This window comes from Schistocerca serialis, chromosome 9, assembly GCF_023864345.2.
Source record: "Schistocerca serialis cubense isolate TAMUIC-IGC-003099 chromosome 9, iqSchSeri2.2, whole genome shotgun sequence".
Classification (NCBI taxonomy): Eukaryota; Metazoa; Arthropoda; class Insecta; order Orthoptera; family Acrididae; genus Schistocerca; species Schistocerca serialis.
The window spans coordinates 50,104,043-50,123,822 of record NC_064646.1 but is presented as its reverse complement, the minus strand read 5'-3'; the positions used below and the strand labels follow the sequence as shown (position 1 = coordinate 50,123,822).

At 37.9% G+C, this 19,780-nt stretch overlaps 1 protein-coding gene across 1 annotated transcript in view; it reads right to left on the bottom strand.

The window, feature by feature from the left end:
* The window catches only part of LOC126418826 (protein argonaute-2-like), a 341,336-nt gene that overhangs the window by 157,267 nt on the left and 164,289 nt on the right, over positions 1–19,780 (bottom strand). Inside the window, exons 11-12 of the mRNA XM_050085806.1 lie at positions 19,589–19,730; positions 17,853–17,972 (exon numbers count right to left, since the gene is read on the bottom strand). Of these exons, the coding sequence (XP_049941763.1) occupies positions 17,853–17,972; positions 19,589–19,730 (262 nt within the window). The remainder of the gene's footprint in view (positions 1–17,852; positions 17,973–19,588; positions 19,731–19,780) is intronic.

Sequence of the window (19,780 nt, the reverse complement as noted above, 5' to 3'; positions counted from 1 at the left end):
CCTAGCAGCCAGTCGTAGACTCACCTCAGATGATGTTGCCCGCAGCTGGCAACGAAACGTCAGGGAGAAGTATTTCTACTATTGGGCCACAGCCTCTTAGCCCGGAAGTTTTAATTACTGGTATGAAGAGTGTTTTATGCACTAAGGTCCCAGTGACAGATATCAGTGGGGCAGAATATATGAAGTTAGTTTACGAGTAATATATATTATACTTATGTCACTGTCTTATTGTAGTGGGGTTATGATGCATTTCAGTTGAGCTTTTTAGGTTATGTTGTATTTCATTAAATTTTGTGGTTGGTGTTTCGTTTCTAAGTGAACAAGAATGTGCCACTATAATATGTGTATGCCAAGCTTTTCAAGAAGGGAAGGAGACAGATGTGAATTCTTTTCCCCCAAGTGACACTAACACTGAGAACGTCCAGAATGAACTCAATAATTCTGGTGACGTTGCAACTCTTTGGGGGAGAGGAATTTAATGCACCTCTTTGGGGGAGAGGTAGCGGACACACTAAAGAACCAACAATTTGAACTGAGAGTGCTGTTTTCCAGGCAGGAGGTGTCATGTTAACTAGCCATCAATGGACATTAAGGCTAACCTACAACCCATGGGAAGTAAGAAATGAAACATGAACATTAGAAGAAACATCACCGAGCTGCATCTTGAAGCTGAGGCAGAAAGAGCATTAAGTGAAATACATGCAGAGTATCACAGGTTAGAACTCTTGTATGAGCTTTTAAGAAATCGGTTGTGTCATGTGATGGATTTAGTGTCCCATACATTCCTGGCCAAGAGAAGTCTACTAGTATGAAACATACGTCTTAATCTGAGGAAGAAATTTCTGAGAATCTGCACTTGGAGCACGGCACTGTACGGCACTAAGACATGGACTGTGGTGAAACTGGAACAGAAGAGAATAGAAACTTTTGGGATGCGGTGCTACAGAAGAATGCTGAAAAACAAGTGGACTGATAAGGTAATGAATGAGGAAGTTCTCTGCAGAATCACAGAGGAAAGGAATGTATGTAAAATGTGGAAGAAGTAGGGACAGGATGATAGGAAATCTGCTAAGACAACAGGGAATAACTTCCATGATACTAGAGGGAACTGTAGAGGGTTAAAAGTGGAGAGGAAGACAGAGATTGGGATGCATCCAGCAAATTATTGAGGACATAGGTTGCAAGTGCTACTCTGAGATGAAACGGCTGGTGCAAGAGAGGAAGTCATGGTGGACCACATCAAACCTGTCAGCAGACTGATGACTACAAAATAACAGTTACAATGAAAGAGGGAATGGTTAGTTCAAGTGGAAAGTTACTGAATGATTATCAATTTATAACCATCCAGGAATTAAATAGAATGCAGGTACAAATACATACACAGCAAATGTGGAATGGCATACAATGCAGTTGATGAATTTGGAGCGAAATATATTGAGTAAGACCAGAGCGACATGTGAATTAACACACAGCTAACAGGATACATGAAGATGACTATGGGAACGATTAATAGCGACCCGCACAAAGTGTAAACTTGGACGAACTTACTGAATGAAAGGAGGGCTATAGCAAAGTTGCTGCAATTCTTGGCAGACAGCCTAGGCGATGCAAGGGTAGAGGTGACAGCACTGCAGGAGGCAGTATATGAACAACTAAATCCTATGTTGCTACTCTCATGACAGTTGCTATCTGTCCTGCAGAAGATACAGCATGACACAACCGCAGAACAGCAGCACACAGTAAAACCAGTGGAACAGAGTTTATCGTTGGTGTATTATATATCAACAGTTGTGTTTCACAGTGATGAAGCTAGGATTCATGTATTGGTTCAATTACCCACGGCTAATGTGGACATACCTTACCAGAAAATTACAATATGAACAAGTAGAATGGCCTATACTGGGCCACAAATGTTGAGGTGTAACACATCATTTTAGAGAAAATAGTGGGTTACACTCACTGTCCTTCTAAACATGAAAGACGATCATGATATTTCACATACTTTTTTTATTAGTAGTCAAGTTTCAGGCAGCATATTGTGAGAGAAACGGTCTATTACCAAGTGCAGGAGGTACATGCGTGCAGCATATCTGCAAGATGGGATGACAAGTTTAGTGTAACTGCCTGCTGTGGGCCGCTTGTTCTTAGATGCCGTAGCTTGGAAGTGTGCTGCAGCCATGGAAGAACGGCACTCACAATAACAATAGCGACATCAAAGAAGCAAAACAAAAGAAGTTTTTAAACTGTCATTATGACACTAATTCTCTCATGTTTGATCTGTCAAAATGCATTCACACTGTAACCTCTAATGAGACAAGACATCCGTAATCAATCAAACAACTTTAATACAGTTGTGTCACATATACCCGATGGGAGTTATCGGTCGATGTATGAAGAAGCTTTAATATATCGGTATTGAAAGGAGAAATTATCTTTGTCAGTAAGTAGATTTCACAAGGATTACAAGATTTCTTTTAGCCTTTAGCACTGGAGACACTGCAAAACCAAATAAGTCTACTAAGAAGAACAAAAGCATGGTTATTCAGAACTAACTGGCAACTCTACATCTTAATTAATTCACTACATAGCTGACCTCAGAAATTATATTATGTGCCATTTATTGATCACCTAAATAGACAGATACACTACAGCATGTGAAACACAGTTATTCTTAGATGAAACAGAAGTGATAGGGTGCCAGAGAAAAGTGCTGGAGCCATATCCATACTGTCAAAGGGCTGTCAAACACTGGGTTTACTTTGTGTTTCGTCCAGATGTAGTGAAAATAAACTGTTACAAAAAGGGATGACATAGAGGAGAGACGAGGTTAAAATTACAAAATAGTGGAATATTAGTCATTGGTACAACCTATGATATAGCAGGTATGAGAGTCTGTCTTCCAGCCACCATTAATGGAACAACAATAATAAACCTGACACAACTTTCATTTTACTGGCCAGAAAGACCATTAGATATGCTGTCCAACCAAAAATGACATATTTAAATGACACCTTGAAACCAGACCTCCTATACTCGTTATGATGAGTTTATAACCTTGCAAAGGGGACATATAATTGCTGAGCTAATGTTTCACCGTGTACGATAGTATCATGATAGACAGCGCATTAACATCCCAATCTCAAGTATCCAGGTTTCTGGTACAGCAGCTGTTCTGATTTTGACATGTGTATCCTACCTCTACCCCAGCAAAAAACAGCCTACCCCCATGAACTCCCAGTAGATCAGCTACAAATGGACAGTATTACCCATAGCAAATGATTAATTAAACAAGAATTGAATAACAAGCCACCTGTAAAACGGGCAAAATACCAAGCACATAGACAAATATATTCTGTTAAATTATTTTTTTTTTTTACAGGAATTTGCTGAGAAAGAAGTGTGGTAATTTTATTTTTGTGGTTTGTGCTGTGATGATGCCATATAACATAGGTTAAGGAATAGCCGATGAATCATGTGGTTTATTCTAAATCAGAGTAAGAAGAGAAAACTTGTATTTATTTTGTATAGTTATGCCAACTTGTAGATGATGTTTTCAGATTTTTTGTCCAGATAGGTAAATAGGTACAAATCCAGAGGCCTGATCTCTCTGAAGAAGGGAGGAGTGTTGCACCACAACCTAGTCTCGAGCTTCGTACTGCCTGGCGTCAATACAGCAAATCTGTGTGACAGGGAGAGGTGTACTGTCACTATCGTGACAACACACCATGAAGTAGGAAGGCGTATTCAGACTGCAAGAATACTTACTCAGTACACTGACGCTGCAAAATAAGTCTGCCACCACATCTGAAAAACAAAGTTGGGTCACCTTTCAGCTACAACAGAGTAGCCAAAAGAGCTGATCGAACAAGGCAAGCAGGTTAAGTGAAGTCACTATTGCTTCAAGGTGAGAAACGAGCACACTAACCTGGTTTTTGGCCAGGCTAAAGTGATGGCAAGAGGTTAAAGTGATGGCAAGAGGAAAACACTAGCTGGCCTGGTTGGCATAAATCAGGCTTTCTCTCTCTCTCTCTCTCTTTCTCTCTCAAATGTTTCAGTGTGCTCAGATGTTTCAGACAGTATGCCAGCGTGTACGTGTTGCCAAGCTCTGCCACCAGTAACCAGCCTCTATCTTTGAAAGGCTGTACACAATATACATAGCTGACCTACACTGGACCCAGGCTCCAGAAACTACAAACATCCACCTGAGCAGAAGATTGAACACAGTCTACTTGACGTCTTCGTACCATTCAAGTCACCTGTAGGGTGATCACCAACTGATGGTGACTGCCTCCTGAAATATGCTCGCTATTTTTATATACTTGATTTTAGCATATTTCGTGGCAGTACTCACTTTTCCGTGAAATGTTTATAAGATGATATTTGACTTTTTTGTGTCGGCTTCAGTCATATAGTGAAAGTATGATTCCATAATGCTGTTTCGCCGGCTGCGGAAATGTCCTGGTTCGATGCGTTTGGCTCATTTTTGGTGCTTCAAATATCATTTCTCCGAATGTGCTTCCTTCTTGATGTTTATATAAAAAAGTAGTAGAATAACTCATTTTTGCTGGTCGCTTGGAAATTATTATAACGGAGACCTGTACATTGTTCCACCGTCACACACCGAGAGTTCACTGCCGACTGACTACGGTCAAAGACGACTCCAGCATCAAAGACATTTCACACAACACACAAGCATCCACTTGTAACCAGTCTCTTTGATTTTCTTCGTCACATCTACTAATATTAATCAATATGCTGTCACTCTCAAACATATAAGCAAATTATCATAAAATAAGGCAAATTACAATTCACAAAAAATATTCTGACAAAAATATAAGAAAACATTTACAACCTCCCTCATTAGATTTGGTATCGACAATTCCGGTAGAAAATAACACATCTCCCAGATCCATTACACTCGCCATGTGGTACCTGTGTACGAGTCCAAACTGGTAGTGGCCTGGCTACCTCCTCATTGCACTGTGGTCCTTGTGGACCACCACATCGCTGATCACTGCCCACGGTGGGCACACGTCTTTGGTGTCTATCATGCTGTGGATACAGTTCTTTCTTCTTTCAGTCAAGTCGTGTGTAAAGTTCTTTTAACCCCAGTTTGATTCAGTAACCCTCTATTAAGATACTTGAGCCACCCGGTGTAATGGGACATCCTCCTCTAGCATTAATTTTCCTCAACACTAGTTGTCGATACTAGTATTATCTTTCGAATTTTGGAGAAGTCCATATTATCTCAACTGATTTTCTGAAAACTTTCATACAATGTTATCCACAGAATGTTATATTTCCAGCTAAAGTTTATAAAAACGAAAAACTTTATTTCGGACATTATAATCGATGAGTACTAGCTCTGAATGTACAGTTCCAAAAAATATATTTAGAAACATTTGAAACTATGAATATTTGGCACACTTATGATTTCCACTATTAATTACACAATCTATTACTGTTTACTATGTTTATTACTAGATTCATTTGTGAAAAAACAATCAAAATGAATAGAAATTCAACTGTCAAAAAAAAGTTTTAAACCCTTTGAAATGTTGTTATTTGTGCTGAGTGAGAAAGTAGTAAGCATGCCTCTGATGTGATCGGACATGTTTTTGTATTTTGTGCTAACAACGTAATTTCGGCTTTGTTAATGTGAAAAATCAAAACACTGTATGATATTCAACGCAACAACAAAAAGCCCGCAAAAACAATCTGCACATTTATTTAGAACAAGTCAACCATGAGGACCTAAAAATGTGAGAATTTCAGGTTCAAGAATCAGACCCTTAAGACTAGAAGAACTGGGCCCAACTCTACGTGAACAGATAAGTAAACTAGAAAGTTTAATGTAATCTTCATTCTCTCAAATCTTCATAAAAGACTAATCTGGACAAATGCTGCAACTAGAAAGGAGAGGGTGGACTAAACATGTGGACATCATCCGTGATTAATTGACTAATAACGAAGTTTTGTCTGTTGCAGAAATTACTTTTATTTTTTTGATTATTGAAATTTAAGCACAAGTAAATTTTCAATCACATGGAGCAAAAACTGAATGTTGCCCAACAAAGGATCTTTATACCAACACTGATGATGTACTACCAATAGTGATGGAACGGTTCGCATGAAAGTGAAGAGAACTTTACAAATGCAACCAGGGACATCAAAAACAAAAGATAAGTATAAGCTATTTGTGGAGTTAATTTGTTTGTGGATTGGGTGCTTCTTAACAAAATGAATAGGCACTAAAGTAAAAGTGAGGTAGAAATGAAAGCTGCAAGATCTGATCAGGACATGTTTAAACCAGGTGCAATTGTAGTCAGCATAGAAACAGTAAATACTGGTGTTTTGCATTTAATTTTTGGCAAAACTAGAGGAAATGAAGACAACAATAGCAAATTTAGTGCAATGAATGATCAGTTAACTGAAAATCATAGCAAAATAGAGAGAGTACAAGATCAGATAGTTTAAATTAGTAATCAAGTTTCAGAGTTAAGAAATGGGTTTTCAGAGGATACTAATGTAAATGTTTCAGATCAAAAAATTTCAGTAGTTCAGGAAATTTGTATTAACCAAAATCTGTGTGCAAACAATGGTATTGCCTGGTCTAACACTCCTATTAAAAGTTTTCCATCAGATAATTTACATCCAGTGGATTTACTGCGCCACTGCAGAGATAGTTTTGTGTCAGGAATGAATGACAATCAAAAAATTAAATTTGTTAAAAGATTTCTTGAAGGCAAAGCTCCCATGTGCAGATTTAAATTTAAGTCAGTGGGAAACATATCAGAGTTTCAAGAAAATATTTTTAAATAAATTTTGGTCAGAAGAAGAACAGGGGAGAATCAAAAGGGAATTTTTGAACGATCCTAATTATAGGAATAGGGATGACACTTTGAACAAGTTTTGTAAGAACTTAAAAAATTAGCTCATATTGACAAACCATTTGATGAAATGACCTGCGTTGATGCTCTTAAAAGGAGATTATCAGAAAGATTAAAGCGGGATTTAGTACACTGACCTGACGACTGTCTTGAACCATTTTTATGATATGATAGAAATCACAATGGCAGTAATCACAGAAACAGAGATATTGGTAACTTCTACCAGGATCAAAGTGTCAATGAAGAGAGAAATTCTGAACATCATCAGGATAGGAATAATGGGGATAACCATGGACATTTTAAAAGAAGAAAGAATAACAGAAGTATCTATTCGGCAAAGGGCAGTGCGCCTCAATGAAGGTCCACAGTTTTGGGGTGAGGAAACATAACAAGCACAGGACCCCCAAGTTACTCTTGCAATTAGACAATAATAACAGTGTTAATGCTATGGCACATGTATCTGAAAATGAACAGGACTATCAGATCTGTCATTTATGTTTTGATCAGAGGTAATGTTATGCTATGTTTAATTATGGTGATGTAACTGCTAATCAAAAACCAGAACGTAACAGTAGTGATACTTTTGATGTATTATGTACTAATGATCTTCTCTTGGGCGGAAAACAGTGTTGTTGTTGTATGTAAATCAGGTGGCGAATGTAGTGGATCTGAACTAGGTGGTATTTTTTATGTAGATGTGAATGAGAGTTGTGACGTAACTGGGTTGGTAAGTCTGAGACTGGTGGCTTACTGCAAATGAGTGTATGTGAGATAAGTTACTTTGATGAAGATGAAACTTGTATTGTCAGTAATGTTGTTGAAGCAATTTTGAAGGAATACGATGATAAGTATCAGGTATATGTGGAGTTTAAGAATAATGAATTTTCAGAGTTATTTGTAAATGATGTTGACAATACAGGCAAGGTAAGCAATGTTCATGATGTTGTAAGTCAGGATCATGGAATACCAGTCCAGTCAAACCAGTTTTCCATTAATATCATGCAGTGTAATGATCCCTACAGTGACATTTGTTCGGGACCATACTGATAATAAGTGAATTCTAGAATAAATTAGCTGGAGTTAGTGACAATTTGTACCCCAATTGGTGGAATGAAGTGAAAGAGGGTCTGAGCAGGAAGTGTAATTTTGACAGTAGTGTGTTTTGTGTTCCTTCCATAACAAGTGATGTTAGTTGTGCTATGGAGACTATTCATTGTGTTCAATCTTTACCTGACAACATGAGTAATTAAAGTAATTTTATGATACCTGTAAAGTTGATAAAACGGTGTGGAGTACCATTTGATGAAATTGAAAGTGATCTTTTACAAGAAGTGTCTAATAACAGAGATGATGACTGAGACTTTGGGTGTCCTTACATTAAGATTAAGAAAGATCAGTGGGAAGGGAACTGTTTAATTAACAGAGGTAGCCTGATTTGTGGTATATGTGAATAATTTAGAGACAAGATTAAGTATAGTAAGAATTTTATGGAAATGCCCATTGTAGGCGGAAAGATAAGAGGAGCTACAGGTAAGCAAAGCAAATTGGTAAGAACTCAGGTGATTTTAACTTTTATTATAGAAGACAAGACCTTTAAATATGGATGCTTAGTGATCCCTAGTCTGGAAGAAAATATACACTGTATTAGTAGGATCATACAACTACATAATTCTGTAATCTAATAGATTTGATACATTTATGCCATGTGACTAAATGGGTAGACCCTTTTACAATTTTGAAATGTGACAAAGCCATTAAATATCTAGTGATAAATTTCTTATTTTAGAATGCTATTAGTTTTAAATATTATTGTTATTATTCTGCAGAAAGTGATCAAAATTAACTGTCACAGACTCTTTTGGGTAAAGTCACGGATGTTGTGTTAAATTGAGTGAAGACTCATTTTATTCGTATGTATTGTAAATATTAGGAATAGTATTTTGAAGTTTCATAGGTGCAAACCAAACACATATGTATGTTAAACACAGAATTCTTGTGTCAGTACATCATGGGCTATGGTCCATCCCACATTTTGACTGCAACAGTGCAGTCCAACTTTTATTGCTTATGTACATAATGTATTTTAATCTGCTAATGACGAAGTGAATGTTACTTTGAGATATCTATAGTACATATGTGTATATTACCTTACTAGTTCATTTTTTCATTGAATTAAGCTCTGTTTACTAATGCACCATATGTGTGTACACTTTCTAATCCATTCTGACAGGAACCCTGAATACTTATTTTTTCAATATAGATAGGCAAAACACATTCTGTGGGATGTGAGAGAGGTATTGAGCAGCATACTTGGTACATAAAACAATGTTTCAGAATTCAATGTGAAAGCTAGACAGGAAGTTATGTATCCATTGGAGTATGTGACGAGACATCTAGGGAAGAATATGAAAGACATAGGTCGGTCCACTCCCACACTCCTGTATGGCTGCACCCTTGTTGGTCCAGTGACTTGTAAGAGATCATAGATGCTAGGAGATGAACTCAAGCATCTGTCTACTATATCAGTCTTGTGACTAAAATTTGTAAAGTGTTAGCTAAGAAATTACCCTTATGCAAAATTCTTACATTTATATAAATTTCAAGGAGCTATTTGTTTAGAAAAGTAGTCACTGTTATCAACAGTTTAATGCCACCTAAATGTATGTTTTTTTTTTTTTTTTCAAATATAGTAATCAACTTCCCAATCCATTATGTAACTTTAATTCTTGTTTGACTTGGGTTGATGTTCTATGACTGATGATTTGTTTTGTTCAACACAAGAATGTGAAAACGTAAAATGTTCAGGAAGTCATTCTATTAACAATGTTGTAAATAATTATCAGCTGTTGTTGTGGTGGTCTTCAGTCCAGAAACTGGTTTGATGCAGCTCTCCATGTTACTCTATCCTGTGCAAGCTTCTTCATCTCCCTGTACCTACTGCAACCTACATCTTTCTGAATCTGTTTAGTGTATTCATCTCTTGGTCTCCCTCTATGACTTTTACCATCCACACTGCCCTCCAATACTAAATTGGTGATCCCTTGATGCCTCAGAACATGTCCTACCAACCGATCCCTTCTTCTAGTTAAGTTGTGCCACAAATTTCTCTTCTCCCCAATTCTATTCAATACCTCCTCACTAGTTATGTGATCTACCTATCTAATTTTCAGCATTCTTCTGTAGCACCACATTTCCAAAGCTTCCATTCTCTTCTTGTCTAAACTATTTATCGCCCATGTTTCACTTTCATACATGGCTACACTCCATACGAATACTTTCAGAAACGACTTCCTGACACTTAAATCAATACTCGATGTTAACAAATTTCTCTTCTTCAGAAATGCTTTCCTTGCCATTGCCAGTCTATATTTTACGTCCTCTCTACTTCGACCATCATCAGTTATTTTGCTCCCCAAATAGCAAAACTCATTTACTATTTTAAGCGTCTCATTTCCTAATCTAATTCCCTCAGTATCACCTGATTTAATTCGACTACATTCCAATATCCTCATTTTGCTTTTGTTGATGTTCATCTTATATCCTCCTTTCAAGACACTGTCCATTCTGTTCAACTGCTCTTCCACGTCCTTTGCTGTCTCTGACAGAATTACAATGTCATAGGCGAACCTCAAAGTTTTTATTTCTTCTCCATGGATTTTGATTCCTACTCCGAATTTTTCTTTTGTTTCCTTTGCTTCTTGCTCAATATACAGATTGAATAACATCAGGGAGAGGCTACAACCCTGTCCACACTCCATTCCCAACCACTGCTTCCCTTTCATGCCCTCGACTCTTATAATTGCCATCTGGTTTCTGTAGAAACTGTAACCTTTCGCTCCCTGTATTTTACCCCTACCACCTTCAGAATTTGAAGGAGAGTATTCCAGTCAACATTTTCAGAAGCTTTTTCTAAGTCTAGAAATGCTAGAAACATAGGTTTGCCTTTCCTTAATCTATTTTCTAAGATAAGCTGTAGGGTCAGTATTGCCTCATGTGTTCCAACATTTCTAGGGAATCCAAACTGATCTTCCCCAAGGTCGGCTTCTACCAGTTTTTCCATTTGTCTGATAAGAATTCCTGTTAGTATTTTGCAGCCGTGACTTATTAAACTGATAGTTTGGTAATTTTCACATCTGTCAACACCCAAAAAAAGGAAGTATTCCTCCATTTCGTGATCTTCTACAACTTTTAGAAGTACAACATTCTGACTATTCCTTTCTCAATAAAAATTTTTCCCAAAACACCAACAGCAGTAACACATATTGATATCAAAACTTATCAGAAAATTTTAATGACAGACGTAATAAGAGGTTTATGAATGGCAATCACTTTCAGAATAATTTTCACAGACTTCAGAATTTTAGTAATCAAATATTCACAAAATCAACAACTTTGCAGCCGTGACTTATTAAACTGATAGTTTGGTAATTTTCACATCTGTCAACACCTGCTTCCTTTGGGATTGGAATTATTATATTCTTCTTGAAGTCTGAGGGTATTTTGACTGTCTCATACATCTTGCTCACCAGATGGTAGAGTTTTGTCAGGGCTGGCTCTCTCAAGGTATCAGTAGTTCTAATGGAATGTTGTCTACTCCCGGGACCTAGTTTCGACTTAGGTCTTTCAGTGCTCTGTCAAACTCGTCATGCAGTATCTATCTTACCCCTAGTGATATACGCCTCTACATCCTTACATTTATCCTCCAGCCATCCCTGCTTAGCCATTTTGCACTTCCTGTCGATCTCATTTTTGAGACGTTTGTATTTTTGCCTGCTTCATTTACTACATTTTTTGTATTTTCTCCTTTCATCAATTAAATTCAATATCTCTTCTGTTACCCAAGGATTTCTATTAGCCCTTGGCTTTTTACCTACTTGATCCTCTGCTGCCTTCACTATTTCATCTCTCAAAGTTACAAATAATTATCAGAATGCAATAAAATTAGGCACTGTTGGTTAGTAGTGATACGTTTCAATCAATTATTTTTATCTCCAACACTCAGTACATGTTTTTTGTCAGTTGTAAATGAATCTTTTAGGTTTCTATGCGTGTAGGTTAGTTTGCAAGAACAATTAGCAAATAGTGTGGAAGACATTTATGTTTGGGATCATAAATCAAGTATAGACTGTAGAACAAGACGTACACATTTCTGATTTCCCACACTGATTTTGGCCTCCACGCTACTCGATTATGTCATCATTCCGTGCCATTTGTGACTCTGATGGCCTGTATTTATCCTAAGTATTGCATTATTGTATCTCATTGGAACTTAATTTGTGTGCAAACACATGCTTAGCTCTGTTTTGAGTACCCCTGGTCATCACGACTGTGTGTGTACTCAAAGAGAGTGTGCAACTATTGATTGAGACTAGATGCTTGCTCTAATTATTCTTTACATTAGTGCAAAGTAATTTTGGCTTTGTTAACGTGAAAAATCAAAACGCTGTATGATATACTAAAATATGACAAAATATATTAATGTAACAACAAAAATTCTGCAACAACAATCTGGAAATTTATTTCGTTCAATTCAACCACGAGGACCTAAAATGTGATAATTTCAGCTTCAAGAATCAGACCCCTAGACAAAAAGAACTGGACCCAATTCTACGTGAAAAGATAAGTAAATCAGAAAGTTTATTGTAATCTTCACTTATCTCAAATCTTCATAAAAGACTAATGTGGACAATAGCTGAGACTGGGAAGGAGGGTGTAGATTACACCAACTTATCTTCAGCATTCTTCTGCAGCACAACGTTTCTTCTTAAATATACCATTTATCATCAACATTTCACTTCCATATAGAGGTACTATCCACACAAATGTTTCAGAAAAGGTTTTATGATGCTCACATTTACGTTCAGTATTAATATGATTCTCTTCTTGTGAAATTTCTCTTGGTAAAGGGTGTTAAGAAAACTTTTAGAAATTAACTTACAGTCTTGAATTGTGTAACACAACTATTTGGTCCAACAGTGCCCTTAAAACTGTTTATACCCATATATGTAGTGAGGTGACGGCATATGGCAAAAACACTCTTTAGCATAACACAATATGTACAGAACAATTAATTAAGAACTTGACTGTGGTGAAAGTTATGACTTCAGGCTCGTCATTTGGATAGCTGGTCTTATTAATATTATTTGTATTTATTTTATTATTACAATAAGTTTACTCTACTGCACATTTAACACTGCAGGAGAGAATGAACACACACACACACACACACACACACACACACACACACACAGATGCATTTAAAAGTCCACCTCTTATGAAATGAAGGTATTGATGAAGCATGGATGACTTGCCTTCTAAAATTAATTTTGTTGCCTTTGTACAAGAAGAGACCACTTCTTAAAAAGTAGAGGAGGTAGAATCCTATGCCGACAAGACGTATGACCTGTTCACTGACCATCACGAGTGTAATGAGATTCTGCACCCACTGAGGACAGTTTTGACCTCAGGTTCCTCAAACTTTATACACTGAAGAGCTAAAGAAACTAGTACACCTGCCTAATGTGGTGTAGAGCCCCTGTGAGCACGCAGAAGGGTTTTAACACAACGTGGCATGGGCTAAACTAATGCCTGACATAATACTGGAGGGAATTGACACCATCAATCCTGCAGGGCTGTCTATAAATCTGTAAGTAAAGGGGTGGAGATCTCTTCTGATGAGCATGTTCCCAGTGGAAGTGTTTAAGCGTTGAAAAGCATTCTTGGAGCCACTCTGTAGCAATTCTGGATGTGTGGTGTGTTCTGACGGAATTGCCCAAGTTCGCTGGAATGCACAACAGACAAGAATAGATGCAGGCGATCAGTCAGGATGTGTTATAACCAGGAATAACACAATAACCTCTTCAGTCTGGTTTATTAAATCACAAATCACTTTTTAACAATTATTTTAGCCAAGCGTCTACCCAGGCTCACACTCAGAAGTAATGCATAATTCAAGTTTGGTTATACCAATGTCCAAATGTGCATGGTGAGGTGCATGTCCCGTAATTATTCCCAAGTCCAGTGAAGTCCAGTCGTCAAGGGTACATGAGTGGGCCTTTGGCTCCGAAAGCCCAAATCAATGATATTTCGTTGAATGGTTTGCATGCTGACACTTGTTGATGGTTCAGCATTGAAATCTAAAGCAATTTGCACAAGGGTTGCAATTCTGTCACACTCCTCAGTCATCATTGGTCCCATTCTGCAGGATCTTTCTCTGGCTGCAGTGATGTCAGAGATTGGATGTTTTACCAGATTCCTGATATTGACAGTACACTCATGAAATGGTCATATGGGAAAATCACCACTTCATCGCTACCTCAGAGATGCTGTTTCCCGTAACTCAAGCGCCAACTATAGCATGACATTCAAACTCATTTCAATCTTGATAACCTGCCATTGTAGCAGAAGTAACCAATCTGACAACTGCGCCAGATACTTGTTGTCTTATATAGGTGTTGCCGACTGCAGTGCCGTATTCTGCCTGTTTACATATATCTGTATTTGAGCAGGCATGCCTATGCCAGTTTCTTTGGCGCTTCAGTGTGAGATTCATTTTTAGTGTGAAAGTAACTATATTTCTCAGTCAGTCCATACAGTTTCTGGACATTGTGCTGAACACTAACAGAACCCTAAAAACTGAGGTTTAGAAAAATCAGTGATGTTGAGAACAGCCGTACAGATAAGCTTAAAATTATGTTAAGGGAAACCAAAATCTTGTCCTAAGCATCAAGCTACTGTATCTGTCATGAATGTGGACTTAGGGAGCAGAACATGCAACAATAATTTTACAATGGCTGAATCTTGTGTGTGGAAGTGGGCTATCAATGTTGACAGCCTACAGAAAAATCAGTGAGGAGTTTACCACCAATACAGGCAGTGGCAGCACTAGTATCTTTCCATTGTTAGCAATGACAGGATCTCTGGCAGCACAATGAAAGGCCAACTATACATTTTAGATAGCCATCACAGCAACAACTAAATTAATCAGTTGCTTTTAATGAAGATGATGGAGGCATTTATCAAAAGTCTGAGTTTTTACCCTATACTGACACAGCAAGAAGGCTGAGAATATTTTATACAATGATATCATAATGAGTTAGCTCTAACAAAGAATCTTGCCTGAAAGGTAAGCATTTTTTTAGATACTTGACTGCTGTTCAATACCTTCTCTATTTCATGAACAGTGATCTATTTCCCTTATACATAGTATCTTCCATACTCACTTTTTCATTAGTGTTCTGTGTTGGTGCAAGATTCCCTCATGAGTGTGTAGCAGCAACTGGTCACTGTCACTGCAGGTAAGAACTTCTGCCTGGACTTCAAGACAATGGAACGGCCAGATGAGGTCGCAAGTAGGAGAGTCTGGCCATGACCACACGAACATATCTGTAACTGTCTCTCACCATGTAGCACTAAATACAGTCCTCTTTTGTCAATCGTGTACTTTTATTTTCAACCACCTTTCCTTAGCAATGAGTGTGTGCATTCATCTGAACTATGGAAACAGCGAGGCAGTACAGAATTACTGTGTTTTGCGGCTGACAACATCTGTGTTCTCCTGGTGCGAATAAAACTACTCGAAAGTGATCCAGCACAAACAACATGTGCTCTGAGTCACACATACGCTGAATTATAAGTAACCAGTTACCACTGCACTGTGCACTCTGAGATTAGCATGCTTTATGAGTTCCTCCCATGCATCAAGAGGTATGTTCGCAGTAGAGCTCTCCAGGCTACAAATTCCTCAAGAATCACATTGTAAAGTGCACCTCAAGCCGGCAGACATCATTACTCCACCTCACAGTTCCTGTAACACAACACCTGTGAGCAGTGCAGCCCATTGCAAATGCCACCGGCAGCTGCAGTCCAGTCAGCACACCAAAGATTCCAGAGCAGTGATAAAATCATGAGTGACTGGATTCTCCACATTCGTTCCTTCAGACAGAGTAGAACAAAGTAGGCTGTTCCTTCCATTGTGGGGTTGACTGTGGAGGGCCACCATCAGAAATGGAGGAAAACTGAGCAAAACTAGGGCAAAGCTCTACATTGCCTTGCTTATTTGTATGGAAACAAAAACAGCACACATCAAGCTTGTCACTTATCTGCCCTCTCAAGTTTTCAATGCTGCTCTTCTAAGATTTATTTCACATCGAGGCATTTACACAAATGTTTACAGTGATAGTGGGGAGACATTCGTGAGAGCAAGGAACGAGCTGCGTGAACTGCACAAACTGTTCAGCTCTCAGTTCCAGGAAACACAAATCAAGAACTATGCATTGCAGAATGGTATATATTGGCAGTTTATCCTACATCATTTTCTTCATTTTGGTAGACTATGGGAAGCAGTTATAAAATACATTAAGACACATTTAAAGATAGTTGTGAGAAACCAGGTATTGATGCCTGAAGATTTATACACACTTCTAGCTCTCACTGAAGTATGTTTGAATACCTGATCCATTACGCAACTTCCTGATACCCCATATAAATCCTCATACCTTACTCCAGGCTTTTTTCCTATTGGTGAACCCATGACAACAGTCCAAGAATCAAGCTTGCTTCCAGAGCCATCATCCAGGTTGTTGAGAAGACAACTCATACAGTAGTGTACACAGCACATGTGGAAACAGTGGCCACAGAACTACTCATCACACCTGCAGCAGAGAACTCAGTGGTCATCAATGAAAGGCAATCTACAGCCAATTACAGTGGCTCACCTGAAGTGAGACAACTTGCCACCTCATGTGTGGACATCTGGGGTCTTTGTTTGAACACAACCGGGTCCTGATTGTTTGGAGCAACATGTTTCAGTGCCCACAGCAACCAGAACCTATAAACGACTGCTGTCAAAGATCTGTGTTGTTCCAAAGGAAACATGTACTTTAGCATCCATAACCATTCATTTACTATCTGAACTTACATTTCTTTTGTGCACAATGGATATGATTTTTTCAATCATTAATTTGCTTGTTTGTGTGAGCTAACATTACTCGATATGATTATATGTATTTGTGTAATTTCAATCAATTACGTGGGCAGAATGTTCTGTGTTGGTGCAAAGCTCCCCCTATGAGGGTGCATCAGTGACTGGTCACTGTTGCTGCAGGTAAGAATTTCTACCTGCCCTTCAACACAATGGGATGGCCAGATGAGGGCAGAAGTAGGAGAGTATGGATGTGACTGACAAGCCACACGGACATACCTGTACCTGAATCTCACAATGTAGTACTAAATACAGACCACTTGTACCAATCATGTACTTTTATTTTAAACTGTCTTTTCTTTGCAATCAGTGTACATATTCGTTTGGGCTATGGAAAGAGCTACACAGCACATAATTACTGAGTGTTTTGCAGCTGCCTACAAATGATGTTGGACTCATTAGATACTGAATAAGAGGTATAGCTACTTCATTTCATTTCTGTACAATGTTAAATGCTGACTGTATTATATTTATGCAACATGATACTGTTTTTAATCTGTGACTGATTCTTAACAACAGACTTCATAAGAGGATGGATATCCTGAACCTGTGGTCAGTTTATCTGCCTGTCTAAAACGGTCTCTACAAGAGGTTTCAGAACCCATGGCTGTAAAAAGTTATGCAGACCTCAACATACTGCCTAAAGTGGGCAATGTGACCATTCAGTAACAAATTTCTTTTTTGGTATTTATCAGTCTTGGGGCACACAAATAGTATTGTGATCGGTTTCGACTTCTAGTAAGCCATCATCAGATAAGTTGATTATGTTACATAGTAACTCATCAACTTAATGGCTCTGCTCACTTTTTCAGATGACAATCTACTGTTTAACACATTCAAATGATCTAATGATGACTTACTAAGAACTGGCATAATATGTGTGGTAAGAGGCTAAGAAATTCAACAGAAGAATTTTGTTGTAAATGGCTGCCCAGTCAGAATAGCACACAAAATGTCCTAAATATATTCATAATACTTACAGAGTGATCAATCTTGCTTTTTCTTTCAACAGTTGAGGTTGCAGCATATTTGATCATAGCTGAGGTCTGCTGCTCATCCATTTTTTTGAATGTAACTTGTCCCTTCACTATTGTGCATAACTGAAAAAATATCAAGAGCAATCACATGTTAAATTTGCAACTTTCTAATTTAGCAGACACAAAAAAACTGGCTCTGATTAAATAAGTATTTTTCACATTTATGAATAATATTACTTTTCGGCTCAATATAAAAATAAAATGCTTTGATTTGGAACAAAAGTTAGTATTATCATTAAAAAAAATTACAGATATTGACGACAATTATTTATCAGTGCATCTAAAAGTGATGAAACGTCTGCTAAATGTAATGAGAAAATTGTGAAGTCTACTGGCGCACAAATTATTCGTAAGATTGAAATATTTATCCTTTTAATGATAACTTTGAGGATTATTAGTCTAACTTCAGTTCCCAATATATTAAGATAATGGTACATCTTGAAATTACGCAAATTCTGAGATTACTGCTGGTATATGAAAAACAAAAACTGATTTGTTATGTCAGATACTAATTGACAATGTGTTTTCTGTTTATGATATAATTGGAGCAGAATATATAATTTGTACAGTTACAATATGATAGTTCCTGGTATTATTATCATTTTTATTAGGCTGCCAAATTACTTTCAAAAATCAAGTGTGTACTAATTAAAATAAAGAAAAGGCAATTACTCACCTACAGCTGACTGATGTGAGGTGCATAAAAACACACAACAGAGAACAGTATTTACACTAGCTTTCCAGCTCTTGATCATTCTCTGGTAAAAGTACATACATTCACACACAAAACCAGGCAGCCACTGAAATACATACACGCCCCAAGCCACAGTGATGCTAACTCTTGATTATTGACAGTGGTTGCCAAGGAAAATAGAGGTGGGGAGGGGTAGGGATGGACAAATAAAGTGAGGATGGGGTAGCAGGACACCATGAGCCAACTCATTTGACAGATGACTCAGTGGCTGCACAACAAGGTGAAAGGAGATCAGAGGGCAAAGCATAAGGCAGAGGGAGGGGGAAGGATGGAAAATGGAAAGGAGAGGGAGGTGGAATGATGAGGCAGACACGGAGGTATCCCTCATCTCAGGGCACGGTGAGAGGTAGTAAAAACCCCGATGAAGTATGTGGTAAAACTTTTCGAGGTCATGGTGATGCAGGATGACCACTGATGTGTTGGTCAGTGCTGCTTAACAGTTTACTGGTGTTTTGGTTTTTACTGAATCCATAATCATTCCTTGACAGAATCTATAATGATTCTTTGGGCACAGACCTGACCTGGGTATGCAGTCTTCTTCCTCAAACAATACAGGTTTATTCCAAAGGAAATTCTGATAAACATTTGAACCAAACACCTGAGTGATATGAAGCCTGCTTTGTACAGGAAATCAAACAGGCAGAGATGAAGGCTTATATTCTTAAAGCAGGTACTACAGTCCTCCATAGAGTGGCATATGCTCACTAACATTCACTTGACTCCTGCAATTGTTGTTGCCACAGTTGTTGTTACACTCCAGCTGCTGCTGCTGCTCCCATTTCTCTGATACCTTGCCGTACTTTCAGTTATGCTCTTCTCTTTCACCAATCAAATTCTTTCCTCTAACTTTTTCAAGCCACAATAAATTATTACTAGGAACAGGAAATGTTTTTCCAAAAGCAATGCAGTGCTGCAAAATCATTACCTCAACTGGTAGAAATATTGGAGTGGCTCGATTTTGTGCTCCAACATGAAGACAAGGCAAATTTGGATATTTTAAAGTGTATTTCTTCTCTCTTCGGAAATATTCCTCTATAGTTATTGGTCTCCCATCAGCCAATTTGAATCTGTAAGTAAATGATATGAATTGATGTAGAGCAAAAAACACATGTGCCCT